Genomic DNA, 23,595 nt, shown 5'->3' on the forward strand with positions numbered 1-23,595 from the left:
GTATCCCACACCCAGTGCCAGAACTAGGGTTGCTGTGCTGGGGTTCCAAATGCCTCTGGAAACCTGCACAGCAGGACTTTTGTGCACCACAGTGCTCAGGTTCCTGGGGTCCTCACTTGCTGGGAAAGAGGAAAAGGAACCGAAGAAGATACTCAGAGGGAGCAAACGTTGGCAGATTCCTTATCCCTCCTCTCCTGGGATAAAGCAGACTCATCCCTTCACACTGGTTGAACATCTGAAGTGGAAGTGTGAACGCAACTGAATGAATGCTGGCAGTAAGCATTAGTCAGTGAAAGAGTAAACCCTGCAACGTAAAGGATTGGGAAATGCAATAATTTCAACTTCCTCATAAAAGCAGGTTGCAAAATACTTCTGTGCTCACCTCTTAAAACTGACTTCTGCTTCATTATTTACTTTTGAGGCGTAGGACAAGTCACAGGATTATTACAGAGAAGTACAAATCACAAGACACAGTAAGAACCTGGAGACTTGGTGATAACAGCTGGTAGTGTTCCCTTATGCTTGGTTAATATTTACCTGTGATAAAGCAACTATTTAAGCAATTGTGGATGACTTGGTTGTAACATTTGCTTTCAGGAGCAGAGCACGGTGTATTTGATGTGCTTTGAGAGGTTTTCTGAAGACACAAGAACAACTTCTATATCGAGGTCAAACTCTTAGGAAAGTTTCTTTTGCAGCACTTGTTTTTGTCTCAGCTTGTTGGAAATGGCGGGTGTAAGCAAATGCCTGAAGTACTCCATGTTCATCTTCAACTTTTTCTTTTGGGTAAGTCAGTGTTTAAACTGTTATTAATGATGTAGGAAATGTGTTCCCCATTATCTGAATACTGCAGTTAAAGAAATTGTAAAGAAAATAGAGCATAAGTGGAACCAGAGTATGATTCTAAATCAGGGAGGGGAGAATATATTTAACTTTTGCCCTTCCCTTTGTTTTTTTCCATCTAAACACTTTTCCTTCTGCATTTAAAAGTAGACAGGCTACAAATCTGTCTCCCTGTTCATCTTGTGCCCCTCATGTCAAGGGACATCACTCATCTCAGTCAGAAGATAAGAGACTCTCCAATAACAATGCACTGTTGTTTTCCTTTTATTGCTGCTTTTTGTGTGCAAGATCCTGAAAAGGCAGTTGCAATAGAAAATATGGAAAATTTACTTGAATTTTTAGCCTCCTAATTGATAAATGGTTTTCACAGCCTTCTTTGTGGTTCTTTGCTTTACATTTAGTGCATAATTAGTTTCTGATGGTGGGCAGTGAATGTTTCTAAGATTGTATGTGCTGGCAGTACTGCCACAGCTGTACCAAGGCCGATACAGCACAGCACAGCAGGCAGGTTTCTGGGTGTTATTTGAACCGTATTTGTCTACTTACTGCATCTCAGCTGGGTTGCAAGAATTTCAGGTCCTGAAAACTCTGGAAAGGTTTGAGTTAAAGAACATTTCTCTCATGGTACAGCCTCACTGTCAGACTTCCTGACAGAGCTTTGTCAGGTTCACCAGGGGTTCACTGAAACCAGAAGCGGAACTACTAGCCATATTATGGGCTTTGCCTCAAGGGATTTTTTTCAAGTGAAAAGGAGATACCATTCAAAAGGGACCACAAACAGTAGCCTTGGAAAATTTGTGGCTAGCCCAAATTCTTTGATTACTTATGGGCCTCGCAAAGAAATTCCTGACAGACCAGTGATGGTTTGGACTGTCTGCCCCAGTTTCTTCCTTCGGTTTAATGAAGGCAGATTGAAGATTTTTGACATTTATGTTGAAGTTTTTATGCAAAAGTATTTACAAGAATCCGTAAGTTTCTGAATTTCACTTCCTGTTCCTCAAGAAGTTTTTTCCTGTTTTTGTGGTTTGACCCCAACCAGCAACCAAGTACCACACGAACATTCACTCACTCCCCCACCAGCAGGACTGGGGAGAGAACTGAAGGCATAAAAGCTGGAAAATTAGTGAGTTGACATATAGAATTTAATAGGGAAAGCAAAAGCCAGCCATATAGGCAAGACAAAACAAATAGTTAATTTCCTGTCTCACATGGGCAGGCAGGTGTTCAGCTATCTCCATGAGGGCAGGTCCTCATTGAGTGAAGTGTTTACTTGTGAACACAAATGCCATCACTCCAAATGTCCTTCCACCTTCTTTCTGCCAGCTTTATCTACTGAGCATGATGTCAAATGGTCTGGAACATCCCTTTGGTCAGCTGGGGTCACCTATCCTGGCTGTGTCTCCTCCCAGGCTCCCATGCACCCTCAGTCTCCTCACCAGTGTAGCAGTATGAAAGGAGAAAGAAAACTTGATGTAAGCCCTGCTCAGCAATAGCAAAAACTTCTCTATATTATCAACCCTGTGTTCAGCACAAAACCAATATACCAGCCACTGTGAAGAAAATAAACCCAGCCAAAACCAGCACACCTGCTCACATGCATCTGTGTTTACTGTGAGCTAAAACATGGACAAATGTCTCAGACTAGCATTAGAAAAGCTCCAAACTACTTCTGGAATGAACAATGGATTAGTGTCCTATGCCTCCAGGGACAGTATGGATTTCCTAGGGAGAAAGAAGGGGTTGGATCCTGGGGGAGTCTTGAAACAAGCATGTGTGAAACAAACTTCCTCCTATCTTTATACCAAAGTTGAAAAATCTATACTGTATTCTGAGAAAGAAAATGCTGAGAGCATTCAATGTGCATGTGCCTGCATCAATGGAACAGAGGACAAGAATGCAACTGTAGTTAACTGTTCCAGGGAAGGTGTTTAGCACTATTAAGGTAGGGAAGAATGAAACAGAGGAGGAAAGGAATGCAGCTATAGTTAATTATTTTTAGGCAAATGTTTAGTTTACCATGATCAAGATTGGGAAGAACAGTATGGCTTGACAGAAATATAATGAAACGGAATTTTTTGGTTCACATTCTTGTCTCTAATTTATGGAAATCACTAAACTGCAACAGTAAGGTTGAGAGAACAGAGATGACTTTAGAGCCACTCGTCCCACAGCTGCTCTCTAGTACTCAAGGCAGTTAACCAGTGGAAAATTACTGATACTGGGAAACGAAGGTGACTTTGACCTAAATGGATAAGAATGACAGTTGCGTACTTACCTGGTGTTCTCATTTTACACCCTTTGCAATCTCTCAGGGAGTGTCCTCTCCTAAGAGACTCAGGAATGAGCTTTCTAGGCTTCTGATGACGTTTTCTAAGCAGCTCATGCAGCATCACACTAAGTGTGTAACCCCTGGAATAGTCTAAGATAGCTCTGCAAATTGACTATGGCTTCACTACATGATGCATGTCCCCGGGCATCTACAGGCCCATGCTGGCCTCCAGCACACAAATAGAGTTTTTCATCTTCCCACTTTGGTGAAAAACAGCAGACTGTTGCAGGTTTTTGAAGATCTGTGCTTTGGAACTGGGTGCCTGTATGGAGTTTCTAACAGTCCTTAAATTAATCCTTGTCAGTTTTGTGCATTAAACCTAAGACATACCAGATTTTTCTTCTTTCCCTTCTTTGAGTTTGCAGGATATCCAGTCTCACCTGCTGTCCTCATTGTGCCAACTTCTGTTACTCCACATCATGCAAAGTTGTAGGATTACCTATTTTATTTCACTGAATACTGATGTCTGATGCTTGTTTGAAGCAACGTGGTTAGTGACAGAGCATCTTTGATCAGCTGTTAATACCAGACTTGCAGTCCCATCTACAAAGTAGCCCCTTCTCTGAACCTTAATGCAAACATTTCAGACCCTGAAGCAGCAAGACAAGCTTAGCAGGTTTGCTGAGCCAGAGACACATTCTCTGTAGGACCTGCCTAGAGCTGTCATTTCAGCTGTCTCAAGGAAGTATGCCAGTCATATATATTCTTTAACAGAAGCAACCTTGTAAAAGCTCCTCCTGATATACTTGAACTTACTGTTTGAAAAGGGTGTGCCAGTGGAGGAAATTCCCCACAAATTTGGTACTTGTGAGAATTGCAGAGTCTTAATATACTGTTGGTTCAGCACTATGTCAGGCTCATCTGAGGTGATATTGATTTAACCAACTGAGTTGTATTTCCTCCTCATGCCAAAATTGAAAGCTTGAGAAGGACCAACCAAATGTGAGGGACAGCAGTATTCTTGCTGATCAATTTATGAGACTGAGATAAGATCACTGATTCTTTATCAAGGATTATGGCTAAAATAAGATAGCCAGCTAATTTTGGGAAAATGGGTGAAGACATTTTCAAAGAAGATCATTTTATTCTATCAGAAAACACTAGCGGTTCATTAAAAATGAAATTTCCTGGAATGAAAGTTTATTTAATTGAAATTGTATTTTAAGAAAACTTTAAGATGGAATATTGCAGCAAACTTGTTCAACTTGGAGTGTTCAACTTGAACTTGACATGTTCAACTTGGACTCTTTAGGAACAGACAGATTTGCTATTTAAAAGCTTTTCTTTATGTGTTTTTGTACACTTTGTATATTATGAAAATAACTAGAAATAAACCATTAAGATTTTACAGAAATTGAGCATTTTTTTATCAACCTAAACCAACTCTATTTTAAAATTAAAATATGTGCACATCTTACTAAAATTTTGATTTATTAATGATGTTTCTATTTTTAAGTCAAGAAAATATTGTAGCATTCCTATTTGATGGATGTGTTCCTGTGCATTTAGCTAAATTTGCTTCTACTACTCTGCTGTATTTTAATGGGAGGTCCTATATAACAAAAAAGCTCTCTTTAGATTTGTAGCAAGAGATGCTTCAGTGGAAAATTTCACATTACCAAGCCCATGTTATCTAGTGAATAGCCACCTCCCTCACACAGTGCTGCTGAACAAGACTGAAATGTACAGAAATATACCACCAGTTTCTTGGCAAATTCAGCAGGATTCAAAAGGCTTCAGTGGGGAGTTCTAGTTAAATTTGATAACATGTTATAGTTGTCATTGATTGTACAGCTTTCCTTTTCATGTTTAAAATGTACTTACAGGAGCTTTACTTAAAGCAGGAAAATGTGTGGTACCCATGTCTGAGTGCTGGCCCTATTCCGAATTCAATGATCTGCTAAGTTCATTAATGTCTTTGATACTGAATATTATATGAAAACTTCTGTGGAGAAAGTTTTTTTTTTTTTAAAAATATCTAAACCACGTAAAAACCCCCCTATTTTAATTTCAATAGTCCCAGTCTTCAAGGGAACTTCATACCAAAATTTCAGGGCCATTTATGACTTGAGTATTAATGGCGGATGGAGATAATTATAAATCTGACTTGTCTCTGGTCCTCACTGAGGTCTCTTTCCTACTAGTCATCTCAGTAGGCACAATCCTCACTCCTGAGTAGCCTCCTGGTTACCTATGTCCAACACTTAATAAAGAGAAATTCTGTGTGAGCTTCATCAACAACAAGGTTAGGAATAGAGTGACTGGCGCACGGGGGAACAGTACCTCAATGATCAATGAAATAGGAGCACAACTAGAAATGAAGGAATGTATCTGGACCTGTGATTCACCTTCCCTGACTTCAACATCTTAAGGAAAGTCATGCTGGTCAAACATTCATATGTACAAGGTCAAGTTGTACTTGTCTGTTTTCTGTAAAATTATAATGGGGACATATACTCTAGGCATTTTATGAGACCTGTTCTAAGGATTGGAGATGGCCAGATATTGCTGCATTTGCAACAGCAAAAAGAATTTATTTAGAACTTTTCCTGTTAGGTTTACCATAGAGAATGTCTCCAGATAAGTGTCCCGAATAAGGCTAGAAACAGCAGATACACAAACATCCCTTATCAAATCTCATGTTTCCATTATTCAGGAAACAACAATTTTTACAGACACGTTTTATACATACAATAGCAATTTATATTTCTCTCTCATCTGACGGAATTTCTGTGTGCTTCCCAAACACATGTATAAATCATCATGTAAATGTGTAGTCCTCTGGGGTGGAAACATCAGGGATTTGGTGCATACCTGAAGATTTAACTACACTTACGAATTTTCCTGGAAATGAATCAATATTCTCTGCTCCAACAATTCATGTTTCTTTTGCTTTGCCAAACAAGTGATTTCAGAAGTTTGGACAGCATATGGTACAATTTGGATACTGAATGTTAGTAAAAAAGTTGCTGACCTTTCTAACTTGTCTTCTTTATTTTCTCCCACAGGTGTGTGGTTGCATCATTTTGGGATTCTCTATATGGATGCGTGTTCGCAGTGCTCAGCAGGTAAATGCATGCAGTCATACCAGCACCATGTAAAATGTGGAAACTACTGCATATACTTTCATTTCCCATCTTAATTTCCACAAATTTTCTATGTTTTTGTTGAGGTGGTTTGTGTGGCTGAAGAGGAATGCATTTTATGAGGTTAAGATGAAACATCATGGTGCAGGTAGTCAGATAAAGTGATTGATGCAAGCAGAGATACATGACTATGAGAAGTAGCTGCCAATGTTATTAATGTAGTTTCATGCAGATGCACACAGATTTCTGTTTGAAAATGCGTCTCTCACCTCTGATGAAAAATAATTATGCTTTTGTTAATGATTTTGGTGTTAGAGAGAATAATGAAGAGACGTGCTCATAGTCTTTTCCCTGTTTTTCCCTATTAGAATAGTATAGTCATATCTATTCCTAGGGTTACTCCTTATGTTTGTGAGGAATATTTTTATCTTTCTCACTATGTTCAATAACACAATTTTCATTTCCCCAGTAACTGCAACTTTGAAAGGGAGAAAGGATTTTTCCGTTCAATTTTCAACAGCTCCTTAAAAACACCTTATCCTTTTCTCCTCATATTTATATATAAAGAGTTTTAAATGTCCAAGAATCTAGGATTATAATGTCCTAAAACTCCTCCTGGAGGGTAGGAAAAAGACCCTGAGTTGCCCTCATGGTTTTTTTGTATGGGCTATTAAATTACTTCAGATATTATGACTTTTATTTTCTGCAAAGCTAGGGAAAATACAGTCTTGAGGAGCTCTCCATCCTGCAGGCATGCAGCAGAGATTGGTCCTGTTGTTTCAAAGACCCCATGGTCCAGTGGACCCTTTTGCCCAGTGAGTACCATTGGCACTGACTCTAAGGTTTAAGCAGTACATTCTTTCAAATCAATTTGGGACATAGAAATGCAAATTAATTTGAAAGCTTAATTTGCATACTTCTATTTCTAAAAAGACTTCTTGGCCAGAGAAATGAAAAAACAACCAGGTGTCACACAGAGGCATATTTTTTTTTAACTTTCAGATTGAGCCTTTAGTATAGATTACATTGCAATTCTACAGATAACTCCCCTGTTGCTCTAGCACAGTCTGTCAGTTAAGAACAACAACTTTTAAACCAGTATTTTCTCACGTGGAAATAAAAATATGGTGAAGGTAAAAAGATAGCTTTGTACATTCCCTGCCGTGTGGCTGATGGCACTTTACCCTTAGCCAGTCCCAGATGTCTCATGTCTGGCAAAGCATGGGTGCAAGGGAACTTGGTTCAAGATGACACTGTGTCATTGGGTAAATCAGGTCATGGTGGAGAGCTCTGCCATTCTCTTCTCTGGAAGAGGAAAAATCACAACTTTCATTCCTCAATCAACATTTTACTAAAAGCTAAAACTGCCATACTTGATACTTGACAGTCTCTGGTATGATGGCTCAAATGATGCAATGGAGCTTGGAAAACCAAAACCACTACCAAATCTTATTTTTTGAGAGATTTCCTATTCAGAAAAGAATATTTAAATGTTGTCAAACTGCTTTCCTGAAACAACACTTATTACTCCCCAAAAACCTTTGAATTAAGAGTCAGGACCAAAATTGAAAGCGTTTTCTCACATTTTTGCCTCCAGGCATGCAAAGTTCCCATTCAAAACCAATGTATGTTTCGCCTCAGTAATAATTGAGCAGGCCATAAGGATTTGGCTGTAGATGAATAGAGCTTTCTAAGAATAAATAACAGGAGGTTCAGTCCAACTTGGAAAGGGAAAGAACAAATTCTTCAAATTATACTTGTCTATATACCTTTGCAATTTCAATCAGAAGATAAATGTGACAACTTCCAGACATTTTTGCTAATCTTGGCACCAGTATCACTGGAAAATATTCTTTGAACATTTTTCTGTCTTTAGGCCTTTGGCCTTAGTCAGTCCTGTGGGAACTGAATAATTTGATATTTAATAATATGGAGGCATATGAATTGTTTAGTTGAATGCATCACACATCAAAATAAAGTTCTCATCTCTGAGGGTAATATTAGAGAACAAGCCTGGGAGAAAACAAAAAAAAGAGGTAAAAGAAATCTGCCTTGGAAAATACATCTAACTATTTCTCTAATATTTGCAGCATCACTCTGAGAAGTGTTCTCTCAGGAACAGTCAGAGAGTATGTTCCTGGTCTCCTAATGGCAAACAGAGACTTTTTTCTTTAACATTGGGTTAATGAAGGAGAGGTTTTGAGGTAATCAAGTCTCCCACTTCCAGTAAAAAGCAAAGATTCATTGACTGAAAACCAACTAAAAAGCTGCTTTAATGACACAAGATCTATATTTATTCAATTACTCTGCAAAATTGATTTTCATCTTGTGCAGAAACAAAGGCTGTGAAAAAAACATATTTTGCAAAGCTCTCCACCACAAGATTTGAGAAGGGAGTATTAGAGCTTTGTTTATTTATGGATCACAATTTCTCCATAGGTTGCTACTCGGTATAATTATCAGTTGCAAAATAATAATCTTGATTTGGGGAATGCAGATGCTTTTAGGAGGACCTTCTTGTAGCTGAAAGATTGTTTTTCCTCTCTCTTTTCAGGGGATAGACAGCAGCATGCTTGGAGGAGTTAATCTACTGATAGCTGTCGGCGCCATCATCATGATCCTTGGGTTCCTCGGATGCTGCGGTGCTGTAAAGGAGAGCCGGTGCATGCTGATGTTGGTAGGAAAGAAAAACATCTGACCACCTTTTACAGGCCACAGCTACATGTGATGGATAGAGTACTTGCAAGTATCAAATGAGGATGGGCACCTTTTAATTTAACCAAAAGCGTGATTATAATCCTGTGTTTTCTTTGCTCACCTTGAGTTTGGGCCCCTTCTAAATTCTGTTGTGGTAACAATTATGGTTGGTCTCATCAGCAAGAGGACAGGGTCCAGAGAGACTTGAGCATGTTACTCATTAGCTTTTTTCCCATCCAGACATCATCCAAGTTCCCTTCATCAGCTTTCACCCATTACCTATTCTATTTAATTTTCTAAATTCCCAGCCCTCTCTTTGCTGGTTCACTTAGAATGTCCTCCCTGTCCTCCTGCCCAACTCTCACCTACACACTGTTATCATGACACTGTTCTGGCGTGTGCCTTGTTTTGATCACCAGCTGAGCACACTCTGTCTTGAGCACCAGTTTTTCTTATCATCAAAGAAGAAATAGTTGGAGCAGCTTTGACTGGAAAATCATTCTACCTACACGGTTATTCAAGCACATGAAAGATAAATATTAACTTAAAAGAAATTATATCACCTTGGTCAAAAGTAATATAGTTTTCTACCCTTTTGTTTTTTCCCAGTTTTTTATTGCACTGCTTCTGATACTGATTCTTCAGGTCACGGCAGGTGTTTTAGGAGCAGTGTACAAACCTCAGGTACAGTATTATTCTATATTTTCATTGATGTCCTCATATAGTTTATTCTCAAAAAATTAGTAATATATTTTAACTTGCAGGTCGAAGAACTCTTTAATGTTACTCTAAATGAAGGTGTGAGTGCACTGCAAAGTACTACAGGAGAATATAAAGAGTATCAGGAAGAATTCCAGAAGCTGCAGAAAGCGGTAATTAAAAATAAAAAAACAAAGGGGTTGTTTCTATCTGTCTCATCTTTGGTATCTGTCTCCACTTCATTTTATGACTACTCTGCTGCAGATTTGAATTTCGTTCCCTGGGGATGGGAAAGGGTCTGACTTAAAGGCAAGTCGAAACACCACAGAAGGGACTTCTGTTCTCTTGATAGGACAGGGTCTTCCTGTGATGATTTCTTTGTGCAATAGTGCTGTCTGTAAGAGCAATGAAGCAAGGGCACACCACATGCAAGTAAGACTGACAGTTAGGTAAACTCTTTTAGGAGAGGACTGCATGGCCCTTTCTTACAGCTTTCCCTTTTGAAGGAACATTGATCTTTCACTGTATCCCAAATAAGAACTCTCCAGTACTTTTAAGGAAAGTGTACCCCAGGAATTAGGAAAACATCAGGAGTGTATTTAACTTGGAGTACCTACTGCTATGAAGTCATTAAATGCCACACTTTACTGTGTTAGAAGAGGGAAGAAAATATGATAAGAAGTTTATTTTTATTGTGCTTGCACTTTTCCTGGTGCTCCCATCCTGCAAGACCCCAGATGGTGGATGCTTAGTGTGAGCTTGCTCCTGGGTATCTCACAGAGAACACCCTGGAATCTCATTGATGACTGACAACATACACCCCTCCCCTCCCACAGGTACCTGGGTCTGTACATTGACAGAATGCCTGCTGCTCTGGTTTTTTAGTCCCTAATGGTGATTGCTTTTATGGATTGACATAAAGTTAATTTTTATGCTTTTAAAGACTGCTGTATGAAAGAAAACCAAATAAGGAACAATATTTAGGTGTCATGTTACTTCCACTTCTCCTTCCCCATTCCATCTCCAGCCTTGTCCTCTGCTTCTGAGACAGCTTATTTCTTCTGATATAATAAGCCCTCTGGAGAGATGAGCAAAATGAAAAATCCCCTAATCACTGCTTTAATTTTTAAATGTAACAGGACTGCTGTATTATGTCCCACAGCCTTTGCTTTTATACAAAATTATGTGAACATTTCCAGCTGCTTTTTAATAGAGGGAGGACCTGAAACCCAAGTTTGCACCTCTGAGCTTTAGTGGTTTGAATATAGTGGAACATGAAGTGAAACTGCACCTGGTTTAGGTTTCACAAACCCCAAATGGAGCCCTGGTCTCCTCAGACCATTTCCAATTTAAAGAGATAACCATCATTCAAAGAGGTTATTTTTCTAGATTTCAGAGTTTTATGTGACTGAATTTTACATTTCCAGCCTGGCTTTTCAAGATGTGAAATGTGGATGTTACTGGAGCTGGCAACTTACCTTCTTCAAGTACAACCTACAGAAAGCAGGCTGATTTTAAAATAATACTATACCCAGTGCTCTAGTTCCATTCTGGCACTGATAATTACTAGCTTTATGGAATGTTAATGTTTTTTGAGCATCTTATACTGAAAATCTGGTCTTTTTTCTCCTATGTCTTCTTTTTTTTTTAAAAAAAGGGTATGCATTTACATTCTTATAAATGGTATAGAAATGTAAAGGGTATTTGAGACATAACCAATTTGGGAAAACTTCCACATTGCAAAAGGTGAAATAAAATTTGTGTTTTGTTGTTCCTATCAGCTCCCTCACCTGCTCTCTTTATACTGAAAATCACATCTTTTTAAACTCTTCTCCACATTTACTCCTTTCTTGCAGTACCAATGTTGTGGATTGCAGAATGGACCTGAAGACTGGGGACAAAATTTTGACAAACAAAAAGACATCTGTCAGTGTGAAGTAGAGAACCCATCATCATCAGACCTCTGCATCTACAATAAAGGCAGATACATCTATAAAAAAGTGAGAAAAATGTTCACTCCTCTTTCCAAAGAGCCACGTTTTAACCCAAGATTATCCCTGGTGACTGGCCTAGTCAGGAGTTCTGTATCTTTCTGAACAGGCAAAGTTTTGCTTTCTCTTTCTTAGCCAGAATTACCCCCACACCATCTGTTAAGAAATGACTGTTCATAACTCTGCTCCTTCCTCTTCTTGAGATCTCTCCAGTTTAGGCCCTTAGCAATCTACATGGCTACTGTTGATGAAAATTATTGACTTTGGGGTCAGGGTATGACCCTGGGTCAGAGCTGCACACCAGCAACCCTTTGGTTCTCATTCCTCTCTCCAAAGGCTAAGCTCCCAGCCAGGCTCATTGTGCTAGTAGACGTGTTGACTTAGAGACTTTCAAAATGCTTAGGTATATTGAAAATCAAACACATTAAATGCAAGACCTTTGGGGTTTAATAATTCTTTAATTAAAAAACCCACACTCCTTCTGTAGGATCTGCTGGAATGAAACCTTAGATATTGTGGGATTCATGGCAGAATATTCAAAGATTTCTTACGACTACAGCCTTTTGAAATTCTTAATTAATGTAATAAGGCAAAATATCTGGTGACAAGCAAAAAGAAAGCACACTTAGAAGAGTATCATCTCATAGACAGTAGAGATCTCAAATAACAAATTTCATAGTTTACTTGTCTCATTATAAGCAAATCTGGACTCTATGGATATGAAAAAAATATTTAAAAAGAAGTGCACAAAATAATTGAATAGCACAAAGTAATTGAAGTTTTAGAAAGCTGGTGGTGCAAATTTTGCCAGTATGCACCTAGCACCAAGCAGATTTTAGCAGATGCCCATTCTGGTTGCACAATTCTCTAATTGCACAGCTCCTTAATCAGGTCCTGCCCGAGCAGTAATTTCCTCCCCGTGTAGTCCCACAGAAGCAAATACTATTTTAATGCAATGAAACAATCTGGTTAAGTAGAGGATACCAGAACCCAATCTGGAAATAAGATGTATACAAAGAGGGTGTTTTGGCCACACTTTAACGTCTTTTTGGCCTCAGGCAAGCCCTCAAAGGACACATGAGAAGCCATCTGTGAAATTACTGCAGGTGCAAGATATTGCTTATATGAACACACAGATTTCATGGTGATGTGAGATGCTAGTAGAGATATCCAACTCTTCTGATATGGGAAAAAAGATTTGAAATCCAGTGCAGTATGAGTCAGCTTAACTGAGAGATTTTTAGGAGAACTAGAAGGAGAAGACCCATGTGTTTATTGTGAGAGAGGAAATATGGTGAAAAAATACAACTATATTTGGGGAGAGAGAAGTCAGTTGTAGTATTGCAACAGTAATGTAATTTGGATGTATTTAAGCTGTTCTTGGCTTTCCCTCCTGTTTTCAGAAGGAGGATTGTCAGTGCCTAGAGAAGATGTAGTCACTGTAAGAACAGACTATGCAAGTATTCAAAAGGAGTGTAGCTCTGGGCAGAACTTTAGCTGTAGAATCATAGAATCATAGAATAGGCTGAGTCTGAAGGGACCCAACAGGATCACTGAGTCCAATTCCTGGCCCTGCACACGACAGCCCCAAGAATCACATCATGCCCATGAGAGCATTTTTCAAATGCTTCTTGAACTCTGTCAGGTTTGGTGCTGTGATCACTGCCCTGAGGAGCCTGTTCCTATGCCCAGCCACCCCCTGGGTGAAGAATATTTTCCTGATATCCAAACTAAGTCTCCCCTGACTCAGCTTCATGATATTTCCTTTGGTCCTTTCACTGTTCATAAAAGTGAAGAGATCCGTACCTGCCCCTCTGCTTCCCCTCATGAGGATGCTGAAGACCCAAATGAGGTCTCCGCTCAGTCTCCTCCAGGGTGAATAGAGCAAGTGTCCTCAGCCACCCTCATGTGGCTTCCCCTAAAGGCCCTTCACATGGCCCTACTATGGACAATCTCCAGTAGCTTTAGATCTTTCATATATTATGGTGCCCAAACCTGCCCCCAGTGCTCAAGGCAAAGCCACCCCAGCACAGAGCAGAGCAGGACAATCCCATCCCTTGTCCAGCTGGTGATGCTGTGCCTGATGTCCCCCAGGACAGGGTTGGCCCTCCTGGCTGCCATGGCACTGCTGACTCACATTCAACTTGCCATGGACCAGGACCCTTCCTGCAGGCCTGCTCTCCAGCCTCTTGTTTCCAGGTCAAACCCCAACATAACCAGGGCTGCAAAATCTGGCACCTGACCTTGTTAAACTGTATACGATTGATGATTGACCATCTCTCTGTTTTGTTGAGCTCTCTCTCTAGGGCCTCTTTTCCCTCGAGGAAGTCAACAGCTCCTCCTAGTTTAGTGTTGTTGGCAAACTTCCTTAGTATTCCTTCGAGTCCTGCATTCAAGTTGTTAAGGAACATGTTGAAAAGGAGTGGACTCAGGATGGAGCCCTGCAGAATCCCACTACTAATGAGACTCCAGATAGATGTTACCTCACTTAGTATAACTCTTTGTGCCTGACCCACGAGCCACTTGCTCACCTATGGCATAACATGGCTGTATGCTGGACATTTTGTCCAGAAGGATACTGTGAGAGACAGCACCAAAGTCTTTGCTGAAGTTCAAAAATTTACATCTACTGGCTTTCCAAGACCAGTTAGGTGGGTTACCCTGTCATACAAGGAATCAAGTTCAACAGGCAGGACTCATGAAGCCATGCTGATTACTTTCTTCCTTCCAGCCCTAGCCTAAGACCACCAAACACTGGACAAAATTAATTTTGAAGCCAGGTTTTATAGCCAAATATTTTTAGTTAATCCCAAGTCTAATAATAAACCTTGAAGCTTCAAATCCAAACATTGGTGGGAAACAAGCTTCCTTCAGACCTGGTCATGGCTGGCTGCATTGACTCTTTCCTAGTAGCAAATGATTATCAAATGAAAGCAAGAACACTTCTTTCCTTGTTAACTGAAAACAATGCAAACATTAGGCATTACAGCTCTATGTCTTCCTTTAAAACAGTAGCTTTTTACGGTCAGCTACTAAATCTTCATACTGGGGAGGGCAAAGACTTTCACAGAGCATAAAGTACACATAGCTGTGTGTTTTGTGTTCAGTAGCAACAAGCCAGAGTAAATTCAAATAGCTTTTTTTAGTGCAGAGCTAAAGAGAGAGAGTTTGAGAGTATTTTAGAAGATGCATTCCTATATATTCCTATATTTTCCTATATATTCCAATTATTCCTATATCCTATAGGATAATATTCTTACCTATAATTAATAATTTTGTTTTCTTTTTCAGTCCTGTGGAGAAGTGATTATGCAACAAGTTAAAGACAATCTGGTCATAGTTATGGGGATCGCCTTTGGACTGGCTGTTGTTGAGGTACCAGTGTACACTGTTAAAATACTTAGTAGCTGACAAGCAATATGTTCTACTTGGAAACACATTGGGAATGGGATTAAAACACATGGCTTGCTCAATTAATAGACTAGGGAAAATCACCTCTCACCTTAGCTATAACCTTAATGTTATTCATATAAACATATTTCATTAAAGTATATGGCTGCTGAGCTGCAGACTTCAGGTGAGATCAGACCACCCTGCTGCCTATATAAGTGTATCAAATGGGAGATTTTCTTCCAAAAAATTGCCAGGCCTGAAGCTGGGCTGTGCCTTGACACTGAGCCCTGTGTACAGAGATGTGTGTGAATAAACAGCGCCAGAAGACATGAGGAAGAATAGACAGATATTTGCTCCTCTTTCTCATCTTTTCTTGAGGAAAAAGTAATCTCCTAAGAAAACTTAGCCCCTAGAGTACATATTTTTATCATAAAGAAGTTTTGGTACAAAATTATAATTCTGAGGCATTAAAACTTTAAGCATCAAGATGACACATGAATGTGCCTGAGTGCGCACATGTGATGCTCCATATATTCCTGTGTAAAAAAACCACAGAGTATGTGAACTGTTCCCTTTAATTTCCTCACCATACACTGAAGAATAACATGCAAGATTTTCTCTGAAGAGAGGAAGAAAAGAAGTAAGGCTATCCAGTCAGCTACTTGATTTTGATTTGAATAGGAGAAAATGATAAAGAAACTAGGGATTTTATCATGATGCTTTCTTCAGTCATTTTTTTTTTCTTTTCACTCTTCCTCCTTGGTTTTCCTCCACCCTCCCTCTCCACCAGTGGATGTTTGAGGGAAAAACAGAAATGACAAAGATTGCTCTGGAAAGTTCAGTCTGTTATTCAAAGCAAATACTTCTTAACATCATTGGCAGAGGATTGCTCCTCATGGCAGAAGAGTGGGCAAGAGCCCCAACTCAGAACTGTGTTTCCAGGAAAATAGTAATAAGGGGGGAAGAATTACGCAGCTGCAGCACTGGAAGTGTACAGGCCACCAACTCCTTACTCAGCACAGGCTTTCTGGTATTTAAGGAGCTATATGTGGGCGGTCAGGTCTCTCACCCATATGATTACTTCGAGGGAAAAATAGGTGAAATACACTGATATTAAATGGTCTTAAAATATAATTGAAGTGTAAAATCGCATCTGTATCCCTAAAGCAAATTATAAGTCACTTTGCTCTAGTTATTGCAGTTATGTGGGTTGTAGCCTTTAGTTCATTGGCCAACATTCTTTCCTGTTCTCCAGCTGGCATTTTCTGTGCTGGCTGCCTTCCCCAGTCATAAAAGGATCAGAAAACAACATGAATAAACAATATGAGACTCAGCACAAATTGTCAGATAGCAATTTGCACTTGATAAACATTTAGCCTTTCCATATTAACTCAAGCAATTGCAAATCAAAGGCCACTTGCTTAACCACCTCTCTGCTCTAAGAAATCCCAGACAAAAAGAGGTGCTCTTCTCCCCTCTGCCTGCTTCATTTTGCCACTTGTGAGCTGTTACTGCTTTCAGCTCATCCTACTAGTGAAAATTATACATATAAGCAGGGCCCCGTTTCATTTGGGTGCAAGTGCAAATGTGGGTAGAGTATGTCAGGGATGCCTTGTCAGTTTATTCCAGGTGTGAGTCCATCCCTTTTTCTTACCTATACCTCTGTGCTACATATGCTCTTCTCTGTCTCTTCCTTAAGTAAATAATGTATGTCAGTGTTCCTGGCTTCAAATGGGGTCAATTGGGCACTTTCCACTTTTGTGGAACACCTTCACAGACTGGTAAACTTTAAATTCAGAAGGAAGCTTTCTGATCTATCTCACCAGCTGTCTGCCACACGTCATGGAATCGTACCCAGTAATTCCCCAAACAGAAAGTGACTCTATTGAATTTTCTATTTCACATAACAGCTTCTTCAGTGAACTCACTATTGTTTCTATCCCAAGTGCATTACTGATAAATATAAAATATTTGTTGCATGATCATTTGCAACTCAAAACAGTGAGGTAAGTTTATAGATGTATACCTGTATACAGTATACACATGTATATTTATACACTTGTATACATACACTTCACACACATGGTTACACAGAAGAGAGTGACATCGGAAAAGAAGAGAGATTTTAAAGGGAGACTGTTGTCTTAGATAGCATGAGTTCTAATGTCATTGTAGTGCAAGGATTTCATATTGCCAGAGCTTCATCCTCCTCAATGCTTCTCACAGGCAGCTCCTCTAAGCACTGCCTGCTCCCAGTCCTTGCAGCAGCCACCCAACCCCTCCCACTGCAGATCCCACCAATCTACTCTTTTATACCACTTGTTCTCATTGGCTACAGGCGTGGCCTATTAAGATCAGGCCTGCTTCTAATCTTTAGTAATTGGTCCAGCTGCAACTCATTGTGGGATAAGATTACCTTCTATACCACCTTCATTTACCCATACTGTATCCCCCTACAGGAGACAACCCTTAGAATACACAGTGAACATTCCTCTAACTTTACTGGAAAATAAAATGCTCAATTTTTTCCAAACTTCTTGAACTTCTCTGTAATTGCTGCTCCATCACAGCTAACAACTGCATTTTAAACACACAGAGATACAGGGGTCCTCATGCACAGAGGCAATCCATCTTTTCAACAAATGAAACTTCTCCACAATATCTGCAGTCTTACCTGTGGTATACAGTGGCTTCATTAAATGTCTCTATTCTGTAAGAGGCACATTGGAAAAAAATCTTCTACATAGCAGATTCAGCCTTGCATAAATCCAAGACATTTGCAAACAAAATATTCCTATTGTGTAACAGTTGATTTCCAGAATTGCCGAGTAATACCAGAAATATCTTTGTTTTCCAGATCCTTGGTTTGGTGTTTTCTATGACCCTCTACTGCCAGATTGGGAACAAATGAAACTGTGAAAATGTCAGAATGATGTCACCAGTCAAATCAAGATCTTTCTAGAAAGAGGGCTAGAAATTTGGATGGACACATTCAGATAAATATATGCATGTCCCAGGCAGCTGTTCTGATAAAAATGGCAGCCCTTGTGCTCATGGATGCTTAACAACTTGCAAAATGACCTCTTTATATTTCATAAGACTTAATGATGTGAATATGATTTTTTATTTACTATAAACATCTTTGTTTGTGTTTCTGAGGTGTTTATTTTTCCCGAAGACAGCAATTATGTCATGTTGAGAGTGAGTTCACCATGTGGCGTGCCCTGATGAGTGTTAAACCACCCACAGCAGAGTCACCATAAACAGCTGCAAACCATCATGCAGTGGCTGGCTGCTCCAGGGAACTCAGGTCCCTGGGAACCTGTGCTTGTGGAGTAGGGTGTTTTCATTAAGAGAGCTGTGGGTTAGGGTTTTGTTACCTGTGGAAAGGGCAGCTAACTTGGAACCAAATAGGAAAGCCACGCTTCCTTTTAGGGATGTTTAAATCAGTATCTTGGCAGCTGAGATGGTTGCTCTCAGGCCCAAAAGGTGCTTAGGCTGCATAAAGGAGCTGGATTTAGTGGCATGTGTTTTGCAAATAAACATCAGCGGTGAAATCCAAGCCCACGTGGAGGCAAGGCACAGAAGTCAGGCAGGTAAGGCTTTGCCCAGAGCAGCTAAGGCAAGTGGGTGGACAAACACGGGGCATGGCTGGCAGCACAGCAGCAGCCATAAAAAGCCTTCCTACCTTTGGACTGACCAGTGCATGTGGGTGTTTGGGCCCTGAGGTTCTGACAGCCCTGACTGTCCCTGCCCAGCCACCCCGGTTTCCCTGAGCATTCCCATGGCAAGGACACCACATCAGCCTCCTGGGCCGCTCGGTCCCTGCCCCACCCATGTCTCAGTAGGGCTGGTCTCCAGCTCCCTGCCTGGTCATGGAGTCCCACCAAGCTGGGCCTGCCCCTGTGTCCCAGTGTGGCCTCAGCCCATCCCCAGGAAGTGCCAGGGGCTGCCCTGGTGCCCTGCACTGCCCCACTCCTGACCCGGATGGAGGGATGCACCAGGCTCTGCCTTGCCACCCCAGTGGAACCCCATGTGGTCCCAAGCCCTGGGGACCTGCTGGCCTAGGTTGCCCTCTAACAGAAATGGCTTCAGGGACAAGATTTTTAAGGTGTGAGGGTGTCTAATGACACCCACAGGGACCTGCTGGGGTTTTACACGGCAGGCTGATGGCCTCCCTGCTGTGTGTTGGGATTAGCTGATTTATCCAGCTCTGCTGGACCCCCATCTTCATAATAGCAACTTTAAACACCTCACACAGCTTCTCTTAAGAGATAACCATGTATCATGCTCCTCTTGCTAAAGACCCCTTGGGTGCTCTCGACTGTCTTGAAGCACACCCTGACTGCTCCCATCTTGACAAAGCAATGCAACTTGCTTACAAAGGCATTAAAATCTTCACTTGAGCAGAGACCTTTGTCCATGTCTTACTCCAGCAGAATTGGGTTCAGGTAAAATTCATCTGCAGCTAAGAGGTATTTTTTAAAGTCAACCAGAGGAAGTTTCTGTCCCATCCCCCAACCTTCCCCAGCACTCAGACCATTAGGCCAAGCAGTGATCCTGCTTTCAGTAATACATGTGTCTCCCAGGAAAGTCATCTAGCTACCAGACAGTTCTGGCACTTGTCCTTCCCTCTGCTGAACCTCAGAAGCTGTGCCAGAAGAATTCAAACTTTGTTGGACCAGAGAAGAACCATGACTCCATAACCCAGCTGTACTAACTGGAAAAAGAAATGCTGGCTTCTAGTTCCTCCTCCTCCTCCCCAGAGTGTTTTTTTCTGTGCATATCTTATCCATGATCTGAAGTCCTGGGAGCTGAGCCTGAATCACCCAGATCATGGCATGGCAGCTGGAGTCCTGGATTATCACTACAGAAAAAGAATATAAGAGCAACATGAAGAAAGAATTGCACCTTCCTCTTTTTCCTCCTCCTTTCCATTGGAAGGACTGTTCTTCTATTTGAATGAAGGACATGAGACTAATGGATGGACATGATGGAGAAATTTCAGCTCATCCTTGCTGCCAGGAGGAGTCAACTTCAGGCAGCTGTAAACTTGAGTAATACTGGCATGAATTTGTAATGAGCATTGAGATGAGACTGACAATGTATGCTGACTCAGATACCAGTCTGGTCCTGTATGCTGCTCTGGGGATCCAGATGTGTAAAACCAAGCTGTAATACATCTAAATTTTGGTTGTCTACTGCCTGGTTTTGGATATAATCTTCAAAATAATATTTGCTTGCATCAAAATAATGATGATACATTAGACTTTTTGTTAAAACAATTAAAACTGTTGATATTAAAATCAGCATCAAAAATTTGTCTTCAGGGGGGAACTTTGACACAGGAATTTTATCTGGAGCTCTGTTTATTTATTCAATCTGTCTCTATTATGTAAAGCTCTAAGGAATAAAAGTAAAGCACTATGATTGTTTGCTACAATGTCTGTTTAAATGGGATTGAGCCAATGAAGTAATTCAGAATATTATCAGCTTGCTGTTGAGGTGGGTTTGCCACTGAAACATGCCCATTGCCTTTGACGTTGCAAAACTTACTTTCTTCTGATGTTCTGTAGCCTCCTGAAGTTTTCTACCTCATGTTTTCAATGGAAGCAGCAAAATGCTAAGTGTGAAACAAAAAGAAATCTGTCTGGATAAGATTCATCTGGCCATTTGCCAAATAACAGAGTAGAAATTTGTATCATAGAATTCTGAAATGGTTTGGATTGGAAGGTACCTTTAAAGACCATCTAGTCCACCCCCACCACCATATCCGAGCTATGAATTTAAACTCTCCCTATAATCACTGAAGAGGAAAAACACATCTAGGATTTGAGCCATCTCATTCTAAAATAGATGTCCAAAGAGGTAAGGAGAGTTATTTTCATTGCAAATAGGTGGAATTGAAGTGAATGAATCCCACCCCACAATACTGAACTTGTTGAAAACTTTAGAAGCACTGATCAGTCAGGAAAGAGCATTAGTACAATATTCCATGAAGGTGCATTGATTCTTCATTGATTCATTGACATTTTTGCTCAGTCTTAATCCAGCCTGTTAGGAAATGAGCCCTGCCTACTCTCTAGGCTGATAGGATAAGATTCATCTGGTGTGCACAATGTTGTAACAGAGATCCCAGCACCACTCCTTCATGGAGTCCCCTCTGTATTCTTATCAAAGAACATGTATAGTCAGCTATTGACTCAAAATGGGACACTTTTCTGAGCCCACAAACACTTTTTAATCCTGATGTCTGGAACTGCTGAAATGGAATTTGACAATAAATCCTTGATAGAACAATAAAACCATAAGGGTTTTCTTTTGTGGGGTGTTGGGGTAGGTTGTTTTTTTGGTTTTTTACAACCATCTCATGCAAGGTTATGTTCATCTCAGTGGTACCCCATAAAATAGAACATACAGAGGAAAGACACATGTCCAAGATCTTAGTTCTTTAAAATATCAAAGGGATAAAAAGCATTTATCATTATAGTTTTAAATGGTATTAAAAAAGAGTGGTAGGAAGAAAGACAGTGTGTCCCTGCCTTTGCCAATGGAGCTAAATTCCACCTTAAAACCAAGTCTATTTAAAACACACTGGTGGTTTATCATGTCAAAACCAAACATCTATTTAATGGCAACAGATAAGACATCATACCTGGGCCAAAATTTCTCCAAAGAAATCATTTGAGGGATTTGGAGGGGGGGAATGTGTATTTCTCAGAAAGGATTGGATTTTTGGGATAATGCAGCCCAAATAGAAAAAGAAAAAAGTTATAATTTATGGCAAAATATGAGTCAGTAAAGCAATGTCAGAAACAATGAAGTGAACATTATTAAGCCTGTTATTAGAAACAAAAAATAAGGAAGAGAAAGACAGAGGCAGATAGACAAAAAGAAATATGATTTTTGAAAAATGGAAGAAGAGTGAAACAAAACAGGACAGGTCAACTTGAAAGAAAGTAAAAATTAAATATTATCAAGATCCAAGAATTTGCTGCACTCTATTCAGCATGAGGAGAATTTGGCCCCACTCCACCTTTGTGTCCTGGATGCCATGTTGAAAGCCAATTCAACCTGTTTTTAAATCAGTGCCAAATCTGCCCCAAATCTGTCTTGCTATGCAGGCCTCTGAGAAGCTGGGGCTCATCAGAGCATAGCTGGTAGCCAAAGGGTACACCAAGAGACAGCTGTGGTAGTTGCATGGCCTCTGGGCATGCCTGGAGAATGAAACTGAGGAGGTGAAACAGCTGACTTTCCCTCTGGATAGGACACCAGGAAACTGTGGATCTGGCCAAAGTATTTTTGGAGACATGGTTAAGTGAGGCAGCAGGGCTCATTTTTAAATTAAGATGGAGGGTTATCAGTTTAAGTTTTGAAATAGGATTGAAACCACAACATTAAAAGCCAGTTCTTTGGCTCTGCTGTAAGACCTGTCTTAACTGCTTAGACCAAGGTTTTCTGGCATGGGAGAAACTCGGCTGATTTAGACTGGATTCAGCCCTCCTCATCTGAGGGGATGTTTGACTTTGGCTTGTTTGGGGAGGTCAGTGAGAGAACAAACACCTAATAATGCTCCAGGCCAGAATCAAAACCTACCCCTGCAAAGATTCAGGCTGGAGAATCTGCCTGGACATTTTTCCTCCAGGAGGGAACTGGGATGTGCTGATATGGGGGAATGTTACGTTAGGATTCCATTCAGGGACCAAAGGGAGGGTTGGATCTCTTTTGGCTTTATCCATGGCAATTTGATTATTCTTAATATCAAGTAAACTGGTATATTTTCTTCCCACCCCTGTCAATAGCAATATTCTCATCCTTTCACTGAAAGACTCTTTTTTTTTTTTTTTTTTGTGCAGTGGTTTGGATGAAATTTCTTTTTGTTCTTTTCAAGTATTTCTTTTTTTAACTGAAAGCTGACCCCTTGGTGTGTTTTGCAAAATGCTCAACCTGCTTGGGTTTCTTGGGAAGATAAAAGGGTGATGTCATTCACCACTTGATAAGGCTGAATCCTTTATCTATTTGAACTTGGACACTGGGGAGGAATGGGAAAATCATTCCTCTTCCTTTCTGTCTCAAATCCACTTAAAATTTTTTTCTCTTTGTAGAGAAATACAAGTCTCCACTTACTCCTAGACTTTATAACATTTGCTTGAGCAGTCCAGAATTCTTTAAAAGACAGGAAACAGAGACATAGAAAAGGCATAGAGGAATAAGAGGCAAACAAGGTCCTTGTGCATTAAGAGGGATAAGAGACATATAATACTCTTCTTTCCTAATCTGTGAGGAGCTCAAATTCAGCTAATATAAGTCATTAGAGAGACTCCAGTTTCTTCATCTGCATTAACCTGTGAAAGACTGGAAAAGACTGCCCTATTTTTTCATGAAAATTAGAGTAAACTGTGGTAATAGACTTGCACACTCAAGGCTATGGAAGAAACTGGTTAAAACAACAATACAAAAACCATGGACAAACACAAGGGCACTCTCAGACAACTTCATAAAATAATTTCAAGGCATTTCAGTGCACCAGCTCTTTACACTGAAAGTCTGTGACCTT

At 40.2% G+C, this 23,595-nt stretch overlaps 1 protein-coding gene across 1 annotated transcript; it reads left to right on the top strand.

Annotated features, from left to right (window-relative positions):
* The first annotated feature begins 357 nt into the window (after window positions 1-357).
* On the top strand, window positions 358-18,175 carry TSPAN8 (tetraspanin 8). Its single transcript, XM_059846919.1, has 9 exons — window positions 358-505; window positions 598-786; window positions 6,181-6,240; window positions 8,813-8,935; window positions 9,565-9,639; window positions 9,720-9,827; window positions 11,511-11,654; window positions 14,937-15,020; window positions 17,896-18,175. Exons 2-9 carry the CDS (start codon window positions 727-729, stop codon window positions 17,947-17,949), a joined length of 708 nt encoding a protein of 235 aa, XP_059702902.1. The 5' UTR covers window positions 358-505; window positions 598-726; the 3' UTR covers window positions 17,950-18,175.
* Window positions 18,176-23,595: the final 5,420 nt, after the last annotated feature.

The sequence above is a fragment of the Haemorhous mexicanus genome, chromosome 5, assembly GCF_027477595.1.
Source record: "Haemorhous mexicanus isolate bHaeMex1 chromosome 5, bHaeMex1.pri, whole genome shotgun sequence".
In the NCBI taxonomy this organism is placed as follows: Eukaryota; Metazoa; Chordata; class Aves; order Passeriformes; family Fringillidae; genus Haemorhous; species Haemorhous mexicanus.